We start from the raw sequence: 16,373 nt of genomic DNA, 5'->3' as shown, positions 1-16,373 counted from the left end.
CATGAACAAACAGACAATCGGAAACCACCAGACCCCATCACAAACAGAATTCCACAATCCACTGGTGTTGACTTAAAGGCCAACAACTCGGGTGCAGAGTTTGCTGTGAAAGGAGCGGTAGCCTCCCCTGTCACAATCGCCCCCGTTTGAATGAACTCCGTCCCGAAGTTCCGAACCGGGGGACCACTGTCCATCCCAAGTTCGCAGAATGGGAACAGCACGAAAATGTTCAGTGGTCATATTATGCCATTACCTGAACATATCATGCCGAGTCCCATCCCTGCTCGCAAGCGCCAGATGTAACCTAGTGCCGTAACACTACGGTCACCTCGGGAGGCGAAGTGCAATCAAACAGGATTGAAAATGTTAGGGCTAATTTCTTAGCCCTATTAAAACTGTTATGCAAACCCGAAGGTTTCCACGAACATACAGACAATCGGAAACCACCAGACCCCATCACAAACAGAATTCCACAATCCACCGGTGTTGACTTAAAGGCCAACAACTCGGGTGTAGAGTCTGCAGTGAAAGGAGCGGTAGCCTCCCCTGTCACACTTTGTCAAACTGACAAAGTAACACACACACACACACACACACACACACACACACACACACACATACAGACACAGACACACACACACACACACACACACACACTCACACACACACACACACACACACACACACACACACACACACACTTGCGCTCGTCACAGAACAGCGTTCGAGGCTTTCTGTGTTTTTTTCTCATATTTTAATTGCTTCAAATTAAAAATTATTAAAGTAAAGTTACACAGGCAGACAATGGAAACTTTAAATATATAAACAAACATTGCAGTACAGTACTAGTATATTGTACTGAACTTGGTTTCACATAGTACCTAATTATGTTATTTCAACAATATTGTAATTGCTCAAAACTTTTTTAAAAAAAAATTTAAAAAAAGTTGAAGCAAAGTTGCACAATGTTACAATTCAAAATTCAAGGCAAAAGTAAACCCAACAAGGATCAATTTCAGTATGTTGTACTTTAAACTATACCCTACACAGTAGGTACTTCATTTCAACATTGAATATTTTGGCCTACATAGTTGAATGCTTGGTTCAGAGGACACAACACCAATCTGGTTCGGGGTGGGGGTGTACAGAAAACAAAATTAACTGATTCATGATATGACATCCTAAAACTAGACAAATAGATGGCACTGTCAAAAATAATACAAAAACAAATGTGAGCGCTAAAGTTACAGAAAATGCAATCGATTAAATCTTTTAGTATATATGATAATGACACCAGTAAGTTATTTAGGAATACATGTTTAAGCTGGAAATGATAGTACATACTCTGTACTTGGACTTATCAAGCACAAGCAGTGTTGTACATCAATTTAACAAGTCGCGTAAATTTAGTTAATCTGTCAAACTCACAGAATAAAACTGAACGCACTGCGTTTTTTCACCAAGACAATAGCGTTGCCGAACCCGCTGATAGCTTGAAGTGACAAGCTAGTACCGTTTAACCGGAAAGCACAATTTTCTTTATTCTTTATAACTTTCTGAGCTTGTTGTTATAAACAAAACAAACATAACATATATATAAATATAAACAACATAATAAAAAGTCCAAAACCAAGCCAGAATGTCGCATCTTTTTAAATCCAAATTTTCGGCCCGCAGGCCTTCTTCAAGATGCGACATTCTGGCTTGGCTTGGGACTTTTTATTGTGTTGTTTAAATAAGCTTTTTTAAAGGCCAACATCCAAAAGAATTTTTCTCCTGGAGCGACCTAAACTTGAACCCGTCGCTATTCTTGCATGTCTGTTTACTTCGTGCTGCACGCAAAAATCGAGCGACTTCCTTGCCGCGTGGATTGACGAAGCTATTTTATTCTCGTGACTGAAAACACTGCAGTGCGTGCAGTTTTTGACGAGCCGCAGGAGCGACGACTCATATGGTCTCGGCTCGAAAGCTGTCTGTGGAGGCTGCGTGCTATAATTAGCTGACCTGCTGCGCGAGCAGTCACTGCAGAGTTTTGAGATAACTTTGTAACACGTTTTATTTTATGCTCCTCAAGAATACAACTTTGGGCAACGTGCCACGTAAAACTACACGCAACAAGGATTCAGTAGGTACCAAACATGCCTTGGTCAGAAGTAGAATGTAAATGAATCTTTATAAAGAAGTAGGCTACTTCAAACGACAGCCACAGCCACGGTTGGGTTCACAGCATCAAACCGATGCGACTCTCCGTCATATCATACACGTAATCTATCAAATAGATGACTAATAAACATGTAAACTACATGTATACGTCTATCGTCGGACATAAGAAAGGAGAGCTTCCCACGGGCCTGTGCATGTGTTGTTCGTTGTGCGTGTGTAAATGTACACAACAAACTGACGACAAAACTGAGACAAACCTCTTTCGCTTCAGTCTTGCAGAATTTAAAGACGAATACAGGTAAATCGTGCATTATACTAACTGTTTGGTAAAAGTATCAAACGTTTCTTTTTATAAATAAGTGGCAGGCTTACAGGAATACAAAGAGGCGCAAGTTGAAAGTAATGGATATATCTCTGGAAGATGCCATCAGTCCAAGTTGTCAAATGAAATCAAAGATGACAGAAACAGAAGTTTTCCATACAAATGTTGGTGTTTCAAAGGAAGTTGGCATTCTTTCAGATAATGATATAGACGAGGTGGCTGTTTGTTATGAAGTTTCAACAAGCCAACATTCAAATGATTTTACTTCATCTACAGATTTTTTAAATTCAGCACTTTATAACTGCCATTATGAACTTGGAATCAGAGAGAGACCGTCTTTCCATTGTCATTCATGCCATAGATTTTTGTTTCAGAATCAATGTTTCACATGGCGTTCACAAGAGAGCATGCGAAGTTTCCGACAGTCTTTAGGATTTGTAAAAAAGGCCGTGTTTTGCTGTACATGCAAAAACTACCTGTCAAAAGGGAAAGTGCCTAACAGATTGCAACAACATTCCTATTTTAAGCTCAGCCACACGCCGACATGGAAGTTCAATGGTACTTTCAAACTTTTTCTTCTCTTCGTCGTATTTGATTTCTTTCTATTTCATAAGTCGAGTGCATATGATTTCGGCTCGTGTTCATCGTGAGATGGACTTAGTTTCTTGTATTCTGTGGGTTCGACAGATTAACTAAATGTTGTAATTTCGCCTTACGCGACTTGTTCTCTCTCTGTTGGCAGCGTGTAATGCAGCTGGTTAGAAATTAGAGTATTATTTTGCAAAGTGTGTACCAAAAGTTTGTCATGAGCTGCTTTAGGTTTGGGGTGTGGGTTGGTTTGATATTTCCTCCTTGCAGATCAAATCTGTATTCATTTTTGATGTTGTGTCTTATTTTGTGAAAGGAAACATGCAGACAGACTGAACGCATATATATAATTATGTAACTCATAAACACATGGGTGTAGTTATGTTCAAGAACACACACACACACACACACACACACACACACACACACTCACACACACACACACACACACACACACACACACACACACACACACACACACACAACTGTGTAGATGTATCGTACACCTGATATATTAAATTGAAGTTCACGAAGAAATCGTTTTATTTCTGTGTCATTCAACATCTATCAGACAAATTGAAACTGGTACAAATATTCAATAATGTTGCGATGTGGAAATGGACATGATATCGCAAAAGATAGACAACGGCAAGATCATTCAAGTATGTACATGCTTGTTGATGTCTACTTAGGCGATGCTCAGAACACTAGTTAGATCTTCCGAGATTAAAAAATGACGATGATCTGTAAACAAACCAGGACAAGGAAAGAAAGACAAAACGTATTTGAAAACAAATCATACTATACAGATTGACAAACTGAAACTTCGAACTCTGTTGATATTTCACGGGAGATGAGGTATGGTGCAAACGTATATAATTATACTGACTACATTTTGCCGGTTACGTACTCATCAACAACAACAACAAGTCGCGTAAGGCGAAAATACAATATTTAGTCAAGTAGCTGCCATTTTTCAGCAAGACCGTATACTCGTAGCATCGTCAGTCCACCGCTCATGGCAAAGGCAGTGAAATTGACAAGAAGAGCGGGGTAGTAGTTGCGCTAAGAAGGATAACACGCTTTTCTGTACCTCTCTTTGTTTTAACTTTCTGAGCGTGTTTTTAATCCAAACATATCATATCTATATGTTTTTGGAATCCAGAACCGACAAGGAATAAGATGAAAGTGTTTTTAAATTGATTTCGAGAAAAAAAATGTGATAATAATTTTTATATATTTAATTTTCAGAGCTTGTTTTTAATCCGAATATAACATATTTATATGTTTTTGGAATGAGCAAATGATGGAGAATAAGATAAACGTAAATTTGGATCGTTTTATAAATTTTTATTTTTTTTTACAATTTTCCGATTTTTAATGACCAAAGTCATTAATTAATTTTTAAGCCACCAAGCTGAAATGCAATACCGAAGTCCGGGCTTCGTCGAAGATTACTTGACCAAAATTTCAACCAATTTGGTTGAAAAATGAGGGCGTGACAGTGCCGCCTCAACTTTCACGAAAAGCCGGATATGACGTCATCAAAGACATTTATCAAAAAAATGAAAAAAAAGTTCGGGGATTTCATACCCAGGAACTCTCATGTCAAATTTCATAAAGATCGGTCCAGTAAATTAGTCTGAATCGCTCTACACACACACACGCACACACGCACACACGCACATACACCACGACCCTCGTTTCGATTCCCCCTCGATGTTAAAATATTTAGTCAAAACTTGACTAAATATAACAAGTCGCGTAAGGCGAAATTACTACTTTTAGTCAAGCTGTGGAACTCACAGAATGAAACTGAACGTAGTCCGCCGCTAGTGCAAAAGGCAGTGAAAGTGACGAGCCTGTTTGGCGCGGTAGCGATTGCGCTGTGCTTCATAGCACGCTTTACTGTACCTCTCTTCGTTTTAACTTTCTGAGCGTGTTTTTAATCCAAACATATCATATCTATATGTTTTTGGAATCAGGAACCGACAAGAAATAAGATGAAATAGTTTTTAAATCGATTTCGGAAATTTAATTTTGATCATAATGTTTATATTTTTAAATTTCAGAGCTTGTTTTTAATCCAAATATAACATATGTATATGTTTTTGGAATTAGAAAATGACAAAGAATAAGATGAAATTGTTTTTGGATCGTTTAATAAAAATATAATTTTAATTACAAGTTTCCGATTTTTAATGACCAAACTCACTCATTAGTTTTTAAGTCACCAAGCTGAAATGCAATACCAAACCCCGGGCTTCATCGAAAATTGCTTTGCCAAAATTTCAATCAATTTGATTGAAAAATGAGGGTGTGACAGTGCCGCCTCAACTTTTAGAAAAAGCCGGATATGACGTCATCAAAGGTATTTATCGAAAAAATGAAAAAAAAACGTCCGGGAATATCATACCCAGGAACTCTCATGTCAAATTTCATAAAGATCGGCCCTGTAGTTTAGTCTGAATCGCTCTACACACACAGACAGACAGACAGACAGACAGACACACACACATACACCACGACCCTCGTCTCGATTCCCCCCTCTATGTTAAAACATTTAGTCAAAACTTGACTAAATGTAAAAACCGATATAACCAAAGGCACACACACACACACACACACACACACACACACACACTTTGCTGGTTTGCTGATCAATGTCACAGGAAACGAATGAACAACAGAAAGCGTGATGAATTCCTGGCCAGAAATCAGTCACAAAGACCTGAAAGTCTGCTGAATGGAACTGGTAAATGTACACATTTGAACTGCTGTCAAAATTACTATGTAATACGATATTCGGGTTTTAAAATTGGTAGCAAATTACAACCAATAATGATGTTTTTTGCTTCAGCATTGAAGCAATGTTCACTATTTACAAACAAAATAATTACGAAATAAACACAAAACCAAATCAGTGAGGCAGAGGGGACAAAAAGCCGAGCGGGTGTGTGTGCGTGTGTGTGTGTGTGTGTGTGCTAGTGTGTGCCTGTGTGAGTGTGTGTGTGTGTGCCAGTGTGTGTATGTGTATGTGTGTGTGTGTGTGTGTGTGTGCGCGCGTGTGTGTAGAGCGATTGAGACCAAACTACTGGACCGATCTGTCGAACCCACAGAATAAAACTGCACGCACTGCAGTGTTTTCAGTCACGAGAATAAAACAGCTTCGTCAATCCACGCGGCAAGGAAGTCGCGCAATTTTTGCGTGCAACACGAAGTAAACAGACATGCAAGAAGAGCGACGGGTTCAAGTTTAGGTCGCTCCAGGAGAAAAATTCTTTTGGATGTTGGCCTTTAAGTTTTAAAAGGTTTTCCAGTCTTCATTGTGTGGAGTGGTGCAGAGGAAAAAGGGTTTCTTGAATTCTGTATATATATGCAATGAATTATTCAGAATTTCTTCCTGTATCACTTCAACGTCGAAACACTAGTACACAGTGATTAATGTGTACACATACATGCCACATTATCATGTCACATTTCCCAACAGAGAAGAAGAAGAATGACTGCAAATGTCTGTTGCAAATACAACTGCATTTTATTTGTTTCACAGGTGCTGACCGTTCTTCAGAAGCAGTCAACTTTCAGGATCCTCTCGGACCTTCTCTCAGCACTCCTGAGCAGCATGCCACTGGTAAGTTTCTTCACACTTCCCTCAACACACTTTCAATGTGCCATATTTTCTATCAATTTATAAAGACTAGTTTGAAGATGTTAACAGGTTAACCCTTACACCACCTTTCTTGGTTTTCACACCAGCGTAGACGATTTTAATTTGTTTGTTTCACAGGTGCTGGTGGTTCTTCTCTCGGCATTGTAGAAAACGTGGATTCACCAAGTACATCATCTACTACCTGTACCAGCCACAAGCGAGGAAAGGAGTATCTTCTTTTGAGCGACAACGTCATCGTTTGTTCTGGCACAGAGCACACAAATCTTGACGTTGTGCATGGTGTGAAAGTGACTAAAACCACTCATGCTGTGTTTTCTGTTGACGAAGTGTTCGTTCCTACACATGTGCCTACAATTGCCAACCCTATGAATGAACCATTAGAAGTAGGACAGTTTGTGTTGTGGAAACGCACTGCAACAGTGCAAAATGAAGAAGGGAACACGGCTCACAAGGAGAAGCGACTTGTTGCCAGAAATAACTATTTGAAGGCTGCCAGACGTCAAGACACGAGGTACCAAAAGAAGGTAAAAGACGTGACCCAATCATTCCAAAACGGGCACACTGTCGGAGTGAAAATCCACAGTGCCGACAGGACCAACACTGACGTGCGGCTCTTGACCTGCAAGATTCTGGAATCAAAGATGAGGGGCGGTGATTCTGTCTATCGGGTGTATTGCCCGACTGGAATTGTTAAAAACTGGTTTCGGGGGGTGGAGCTTGTGGACATGAGCAGTGTGGTCCTCCCACATCTCAATGTGGTAAACCCACAGACTCTTAAGGAAGTGTCCCTCATTCAAGCCTCCAGGTCATCAACTGGTTGGCAAAACCGTGGAGCTGTCGCCAGGTCCGTCTGTACGTGCACAGGCGCGTGCATGACAAAGAGGTGTCCGTGCAAAGATGCCAAACTTGCATGTGGCACCAAATGCCACCCGCACAGCAAGAAATGCAAGAACATGTCCTGAAGTTGTCTGATGTGATTTTCATTGATTTGACTATGCAGTTTGTGGTGTTGGGTCTTTTTAAACAATGGATTTGCTTTCAATAAAGTAGTCAACTGTTCATTTTAAACAAAAAAGAAACTACATTCATCTCCATCGCGAAATTCCAATTTGAACTGAATTCCAACATGAACTGGCTGTTAGTTCAAACTGGAATTCCAGTTTCTACTAGTAGATATCGGAATTCCACTTTCAACTGGAAAAAATCCAGTTGTAAGTGGAATTCCGGTATCTACTAGTAGATACTGGAATTCCAGTTTGAACTTGAAAAAGTCCAGTTGAGACTGGAATTCCAGTATCTACTAGTAGAAACTGAGATTCCAGTCTCTACTAGTAGGATTCCGGATCCTACTGAATTCTAGTTTCTACTGTGACATATGTCATGCTGTGTTTTCTGTTGACGAAGTGTTCGTTCCTACACATGTGCCTACAATTGCCAACCCTATGAATGAACCATTAGAAGTAGGACAGTTTGTGTTGTGGAAACGCACTGCAACAGTGCAAAATGAAGAAGGGAACACGGCTCACAAGGAGAAGCGACTTGTTGCCAGAAATAACTATTTGAAGGCTGCCAGACGTCAAGACACGAGGTACCAAAAGAAGGTAAAAGACGTGACCCAATCATTCCAAAACGGGCACACTGTCGGAGTGAAAATCCACAGTGCCGACAGGACCAACACTGACGTGCGGCTCTTGACCTGCAAGATTCTGGAATCAAAGATGAGGGGCGGTGATTCTGTCTATCGGGTGTATTGCCCGACTGGAATTGTTAAAAACTGGTTTCGGGGGGTGGAGCTTGTGGACATGAGCAGTGTGGTCCTCCCACATCTCAATGTGGTAAACCCACAGACTCTTAAGGAAGTGTCCCTCATTCAAGCCTCCAGGTCATCAACTGGTTGGCAAAACCGTGGAGCTGTCGCCAGGTCCGTCTGTACGTGCACAGGCGCGTGCATGACAAAGAGGTGTCCGTGCAAAGATGCCAAACTTGCATGTGGCACCAAATGCCACCCGCACAGCAAGAAATGCAAGAACATGTCCTGAAGTTGTCTGATGTGATTTTCATTGATTTGACTATGCAGTTTGTGGTGTTGGGTCTTTTTAAACAATGGATTTGCTTTCAATAAAGTAGTCAACTGTTCATTTTAAACAAAAAAGAAACTACATTCATCTCCATCGCGAAATTCCAATTTGAACTGAATTCCAACATGAACTGGCTGTTAGTTCAAACTGGAATTCCAGTTTCTACTAGTAGATATCGGAATTCCACTTTCAACTGGAAAAAATCCAGTTGTAAGTGGAATTCCGGTATCTACTAGTAGATACTGGAATTCCAGTTTGAACTTGAAAAAGTCCAGTTGAGACTGGAATTCCAGTATCTACTAGTAGAAACTGAGATTCCAGTCTCTACTAGTAGGATTCCGGATCCTACTGAATTCTAGTTTCTACTGTGACATATGTCATGCTGTGTTTTCTGTTGACGAAGTGTTCGTTCCTACACATGTGCCTACAATTGCCAACCCTATGAATGAACCATTAGAAGTAGGACAGTTTGTGTTGTGGAAACGCACTGCAACAGTGCAAAATGAAGAAGGGAACACGGCTCACAAGGAGAAGCGACTTGTTGCCAGAAATAACTATTTGAAGGCTGCCAGACGTCAAGACACGAGGTACCAAAAGAAGGTAAAAGACGTGACCCAATCATTCCAAAACGGGCACACTGTCGGAGTGAAAATCCACAGTGCCGACAGGACCAACACTGACGTGCGGCTCTTGACCTGCAAGATTCTGGAATCAAAGATGAGGGGCGGTGATTCTGTCTATCGGGTGTATTGCCCGACTGGAATTGTTAAAAACTGGTTTCGGGGGGTGGAGCTTGTGGACATGAGCAGTGTGGTCCTCCCACATCTCAATGTGGTAAACCCACAGACTCTTAAGGAAGTGTCCCTCATTCAAGCCTCCAGGTCATCAACTGGTTGGCAAAACCGTGGAGCTGTCGCCAGGTCCGTCTGTACGTGCACAGGCGCGTGCATGACAAAGAGGTGTCCGTGCAAAGATGCCAAACTTGCATGTGGCACCAAATGCCACCCGCACAGCAAGAAATGCAAGAACATGTCCTGAAGTTGTCTGATGTGATTTTCATTGATTTGACTATGCAGTTTGTGGTGTTGGGTCTTTTTAAACAATGGATTTGCTTTCAATAAAGTAGTCAACTGTTCATTTTAAACAAAAAAGAAACTACATTCATCTCCATCGCGAAATTCCAATTTGAACTGAATTCCAACATGAACTGGCTGTTAGTTCAAACTGGAATTCCAGTTTCTACTAGTAGATATCGGAATTCCACTTTCAACTGGAAAAAATCCAGTTGTAAGTGGAATTCCGGTATCTACTAGTAGATACTGGAATTCCAGTTTGAACTTGAAAAAGTCCAGTTGAGACTGGAATTCCAGTATCTACTAGTAGAAACTGAGATTCCAGTCTCTACTAGTAGGATTCCGGATCCTACTGAATTCTAGTTTCTACTGTGACATATGTCATGCTGTGTTTTCTGTTGACGAAGTGTTCGTTCCTACACATGTGCCTACAATTGCCAACCCTATGAATGAACCATTAGAAGTAGGACAGTTTGTGTTGTGGAAACGCACTGCAACAGTGCAAAATGAAGAAGGGAACACGGCTCACAAGGAGAAGCGACTTGTTGCCAGAAATAACTATTTGAAGGCTGCCAGACGTCAAGACACGAGGTACCAAAAGAAGGTAAAAGACGTGACCCAATCATTCCAAAACGGGCACACTGTCGGAGTGAAAATCCACAGTGCCGACAGGACCAACACTGACGTGCGGCTCTTGACCTGCAAGATTCTGGAATCAAAGATGAGGGGCGGTGATTCTGTCTATCGGGTGTATTGCCCGACTGGAATTGTTAAAAACTGGTTTCGGGGGGTGGAGCTTGTGGACATGAGCAGTGTGGTCCTCCCACATCTCAATGTGGTAAACCCACAGACTCTTAAGGAAGTGTCCCTCATTCAAGCCTCCAGGTCATCAACTGGTTGGCAAAACCGTGGAGCTGTCGCCAGGTCCGTCTGTACGTGCACAGGCGCGTGCATGACAAAGAGGTGTCCGTGCAAAGATGCCAAACTTGCATGTGGCACCAAATGCCACCCGCACAGCAAGAAATGCAAGAACATGTCCTGAAGTTGTCTGATGTGATTTTCATTGATTTGACTATGCAGTTTGTGGTGTTGGGTCTTTTTAAACAATGGATTTGCTTTCAATAAAGTAGTCAACTGTTCATTTTAAACAAAAAAGAAACTACATTCATCTCCATCGCGAAATTCCAATTTGAACTGAATTCCAACATGAACTGGCTGTTAGTTCAAACTGGAATTCCAGTTTCTACTAGTAGATATCGGAATTCCACTTTCAACTGGAAAAAATCCAGTTGTAAGTGGAATTCCGGTATCTACTAGTAGATACTGGAATTCCAGTTTGAACTTGAAAAAGTCCAGTTGAGACTGGAATTCCAGTATCTACTAGTAGAAACTGAGATTCCAGTCTCTACTAGTAGGATTCCGGATCCTACTGAATTCTAGTTTCTACTGTGACATATATATATTTATTGTTTCGGTACAACAGTAAAGAACAATTCGTTACAACTGTAAGATGACAGCAAACCAGAATCGTACACTTTCCAATATTCCTCACGTGCAAATACTTCAGCTGTCCCGTGTTTACTGCCGTCAAATTTCGTTTGGAATGGTCAAGTGTCATGCCTGTCCAATCTTTTCCGCAACGTGTGCACCATAACTTGCAACCCGAGTGTCCAGGAGAGGACGTGAGGGTCGACCAGAGATGCCGTGTGTCTTCGGCAGTCGGCCAAAACTTTATCATGGTCTTTCAACTTGTTCCCACAAGGTTTCTATTATCCAGTGAACCCATGGACAGCGGTAGCATTCCTCATGAGAACAAAAGTCAGGACACTGGATACAACGTAATTTATTAAACCGAAATGTGTTCATACAATCTGTTTAATACACAGTGAACACTAGACAGAGTTAGCATCCCGTTCGGGGACCACGCACAGATTTGTATGGATATAACGTCCCTCACTGAATCAAAATGTGTTCACACAAGGTTTCCGTTATCCAGTGAACACACGGACAACAAGGTTTCCGTTATCCAGTGAACACACGGACAGAGCTGGACTCTTTGACGAGGACAAAATGCAGACCTTGGGGATAGAGCGTCACCGCTGCTTGCCTTACACACAGGAAGTGACCCCGTTGAAGGTCGTCGTATCGGAAATGAGGGGCAGGTGACTCTGGAATTTCAAAGCTCACGTGCGCATTTGTTCCTTTACTGTCCTGGGAAGGAGAGAAGACAGAAGGGGAAATGTCATATGTCATTCCAACAAAAATGAAGTGTGATTTCGACAGTAATAAGGCCTTAATTAATAGCTAAGGAAAGAGATGTAATAGACAGTTTTATCTTCATGGTCAGTTCGTTCTGCGGGGGAAACAGCGTCATCGTTTTTGCTTTTGATTTCTACGGTGTGAGCCTTTGCCGTCTTGAATGGTAAACTGTGAATACATTTTATTTTGATGGCTTTAGTTGAATTCATTGATTTTTAAGCTACCATCATTCATACATTTCTTTGTGTAAATATATGTCAACCTGAACGTAGGCAATGTGATTTCATTCGAAACCCTCTTTGGCTTTGCAGTGTTCTTTTCCCCCTTCGAGGTTTTTGTTTGTTTCTTTCCTGCTTTCTTTCTTTCCTACGTAATTTTCTGTTGTTTGTGTCTTAGATTCAATAATAAATGTATAAAGGAATGCAAGAGGGAAATCGTACCTCCACTGTCCATTTGCGACGGAAGGGGTGAAAGAGAGGCGAAACCAGCCTCAACACAATGACCACCCCTCCCGTTCTTCCCTCTGCGAACTTCTGTTTGAAGACCGTTGGCGACAAGGGTATCGGGGTGAACGGTATGGTTGGTCCGTATTGAACAAGTTCTTTCCGGCCAAGGTCATCAAAACTGTTAACAATACGGTTGCCTGGAAACGCCGAGCTTGCCGTTGACCTTATTTGTTGCCATGGATCTTTGCTGAGTGGTTCCGCAAAGCTGGTGTGTGACCTTGGCTGTGTGGTGGTTGACCGGCTTAGGCTATCCGTCCTTGGTGTTCGGAAGTTGTCTGGAAGAAAGAAAACGTTTGAGGAGAAATACAAGAAAAACCACACCCAAATGCAACGTGTGCACTTCAACCTTTATTAAAAGGTCTCCAAGAAAGAAAACAAGTCGCGTAAGGCGAAATTACTCAGTACATTTAGTCAAGCTGTCGAACTCACGGAATGAAACTGAACGCACTGTATTTTTTCACCGAGACAGTACAGCTTCGTCAATCCCCGCGATAAGGAAATCGCTCACCTCCCACGTGCAAAACGCAGTGAAACTAACACGCCAGAATAGCGCGGTAGCGTATTGTGGTAAGCAGGAAAGCGCGCTTTTCTGCATACTTGTTAACTTTCTGAGCTTGTTTTCAATACAACCTATCATATCTATATGTTTTGGGAATCAGGAAACAATAAAGAATAAGATGAAATCACTTTTGGATCGATTTCTTAAATTTTAATCGTAAGACTAATTAATCTATTTTCGTTAATTGTGATCACATTTTAAGAGTAAACATGACATATGTATATATTTTTAGATTCAGAATGTGATGAAGAATACGATGCAATCAATCTCAAATCTGTTTGCGAAAAATTGATTTTAATGACAACTTTAATGAGCAAGCTCATTAATTAATTTTTAAGCCTCCAAGCTGAAATGCAATACCAAAGTTTGGGCTTCGTCGAAGATTACTTGACCAAAATTTCAACCAATTTGGTTGAAAAATTAGAGCGTGACAGTGCCGCCTCAACTTTCACGAAAAGCCAGATATGACGTCATCAAAGACATTTATCAAAAAAATGAAAAACACGTCTGGAGATACCATACTCAGGATCTCTCATGTCAAGTTTCATGAAGATCGGTCCAGTAGTTTACTCTGAATCGCTCTACACACACACACACACACACACATACACCACGACCCTCGTCTCGATTCCCCCCTGTACGTTAAAACATTTAGTCAAAACTTGACTAAATGTAAAAAGAGTAGGTTTTTTATGTTTAGAATCTATGCCTGCTTGTCTGATTAATTTCTAGCCTTAACGAATCACCATAAAATCAGTTAACTCGCCAGGAATCCTTAGTCTTAATTGAGAAACAAAGCTAGACAGCCTTTTTGAAAACACTTCTTGCAACGACCAAAAACACACATACTAACACATGGGCACACGGGAGAGAGGTAACGGTGAACTTTACCACTTAACTTGTACACAGTTCCATCTGCACGCACATGTACTTGTTTCTTCCAAACCTCTACTTCAAATCTCACTGTCCTCCAACCCAAACAGACGGTGTTCGGAAATAACTCAGTCTTGTCGGCTGTTTATTATCCGCTTTGGAAGAGTTGAAAATAAAACGATTATTTCCTGCTGACGCCTTTTTCACAGCATACGAACCACGGGCAGACAAAAGCTAAGAGGGAGGGTGGCAGAGAGAGACAGAGAGGGGAGGTAGATGGTCTTTGTCGTTGATTGCCATTGTCTAACTCACCAGTAAGAAGCATATTTTGAGAAGAGATGGCAGCTTCACCGTCAGAAGTGCATGTAACCTTGTGTTGTGGCCAATGGCGTGCCTGGCAGTCACGTGAACAATAACGCACGCTCTTGCATCGTGAACAACGACGGATTGTGCTTCCGTCGCCATATTTGCCGCACTGACAGCATGTCTCCATGTTGTAGCGTCAGGTACTGCTGGAATAGAATGACATGCAAGACTCAAATGAGGACAGAATGATTTCTTCGATCATGATTTGCCATGTCCCTTGAACACAGGAGAATCACGCGGGGCCAATCAGTTCAACTTTGTATGGTTTTCTCTATGTTAAGCTCGCTCACTTTTATTCTAATTTTTCGCATTCTACTAATATTACAGCAAAACGTAGAAGGTTCCACGTTTATATCAAGGCGAAGAAGAGTGCTTTTGACAGATTATATAACAATGCCAAGTAAGCGCTCTAATTTTTGAAGATGAATTTTGCTTAATGTTGCCCATTTTACTGCTTATTCTCGCAGGTGCAAGCAGACTGGTCCCGCGTAATTCTCACTTACTGTTGGTGTCTATAGTTAGAGCACTTACTTCCCTTTGTTAAAAGAGACTGAAATGAAGGGCTCAGCTCACTCTGAAAGGACTGGCGTAATTTGGACTATATACATGTTACAGTAAATTCATCAAACCAGTCAATTTGTAAATTTACCAATTTACTGAAAAATTCAGGAAATTTACAAATTTACTGAGTTTGACACCCAGAAAATTTACAAATTTACTGAAAATTTCAGTAAATTTACAAATTTACTGGTTTGATGAATTTACTGTAACATACACACACACACACACACACACACACACACACACACACACACACACACATTTACACACCGCACATGAAAAATTCAAAGCAGAAATTAACATGCATCCTCTTATATTGATTAAGCCCGCGCACCACTGAGAAATGTTCATGGTAAGCCCTTTTTACTTGTTTCACAAACACACACACACACGCACGCACGCACGCAAACACACACACACACACACACACACACAGCGTCACACACTGACACACATTCACACACACAAACACACATTTGTACAAGGCGCGTGCGAATACTTCAACACAGTAAATTAACTTCTTACCTGCACAAATCCAGTGTACCACTGAGTAATATTCTCGGTTATAGCGGAATGTACTAGTATGTACGTTTCCTGCACATCATACACAACTACATGTGCGTGTAGTTTTACAGGCGACAGAAAATAGGCCAAAACTGCACCAGGAGTCGGTTGCACGTTGGTGCAAACATGATGACTCACTTCCCTGGGTCGTATCGACCGTGTAAACACTGACTGCTGTAAATAGCGTGCAATCAATTCAAGTATTTTGAAAGTGTTCTCCGCGACTCTTATCGCTCCAAGCAGTTCGCTCCACATGACTTACCTGTCACTTGAAGTTGATTTTGTAGAAAGATACCTCAGTGGTCACAGTGACTACGTAATGATAATGATACCAATAAAAACAAGAACACGTTGCACGCAGTTCATCTCGGCAAAACCAAGGCGCAGTTGTCCCAAGAAAACAATTTTTTTCTGAGAAACGCAGAATGAAACTTAGAAGTGAAAGTGAAAGTGCGACAGCGCGCTTTTAAATATTTAACGGTGGTAAATTTCCATGTGCACCAGAGGTCGGCTGGGGGGCTACATCGTAGACTTTGTTTTGGCACCGACGCCAGATTCAGGGAAAAGGAAACCTTGCCTGAAGGTTAAAAGCACAGGCACTTGAAACAAGAAACCAAGATCTTTCTTTCACTTGGAAATAAGCCAAAGGAAAACTACTGGTTTGATTGATCAGATTAGGTTTATGTATTGTCATCATTTTCACGAGTTTTCATTCACAAACACCTGGGAAATAAATCTCATGTTCCCCATGCAATACATCCCCGGTTACCATAGTTGCAGGAAGCACC

At 41.2% G+C, this 16,373-nt stretch overlaps 2 protein-coding genes across 5 annotated transcripts; one reads left to right on the top strand and one right to left on the bottom strand.

The window, feature by feature from the left end:
- Window positions 1-6,366: 6,366 nt before the first annotated feature.
- On the top strand, window positions 6,367-11,192 carry LOC138955603 (uncharacterized). Its single transcript, XM_070327171.1, has 2 exons — window positions 6,367-6,707; window positions 6,864-11,192. The coding sequence occupies exons 1-2, from the start codon at window positions 6,518-6,520 to the stop codon at window positions 7,706-7,708; spliced, it is 1,035 nt and encodes a 344-aa protein (XP_070183272.1). The 5' UTR covers window positions 6,367-6,517; the 3' UTR covers window positions 7,709-11,192.
- A 156-nt stretch (window positions 11,193-11,348) lies between these two features.
- On the bottom strand, window positions 11,349-16,143 carry LOC138955604 (uncharacterized). 4 transcript variants are annotated; one of them, XM_070327173.1, is made up of 4 exons: window positions 15,848-16,143; window positions 14,407-14,606; window positions 12,597-12,937; window positions 11,349-12,108 (listed from the first exon to the last, which is right to left on the bottom strand). In XM_070327173.1, exons 2-4 carry the CDS (start codon window positions 14,585-14,587, stop codon window positions 11,920-11,922), a joined length of 711 nt encoding a protein of 236 aa, XP_070183274.1. In that variant the 5' UTR covers window positions 14,588-14,606; window positions 15,848-16,143; the 3' UTR covers window positions 11,349-11,919. The 4 variants fall into 4 exon arrangements, with proteins under 4 accessions (XP_070183274.1, XP_070183276.1, XP_070183273.1 ...); XM_070327175.1 differs by having other exon boundaries at window positions 14,407-14,603; XM_070327172.1 differs by lacking the exon at window positions 15,848-16,143 and adding an exon at window positions 15,547-15,794.
- Between the last annotated feature and the right edge of the window lie 230 nt (window positions 16,144-16,373).

The sequence above is a fragment of the Littorina saxatilis genome, unplaced genomic scaffold (genome assembly GCF_037325665.1).
Source record: "Littorina saxatilis isolate snail1 unplaced genomic scaffold, US_GU_Lsax_2.0 scaffold_2338, whole genome shotgun sequence".
Taxonomy (NCBI): Eukaryota; Metazoa; Mollusca; class Gastropoda; order Littorinimorpha; family Littorinidae; genus Littorina; species Littorina saxatilis.
Note: the sequence above shows the minus strand (reverse complement) of the source record. Positions and strands in the feature narration are given on the sequence as shown.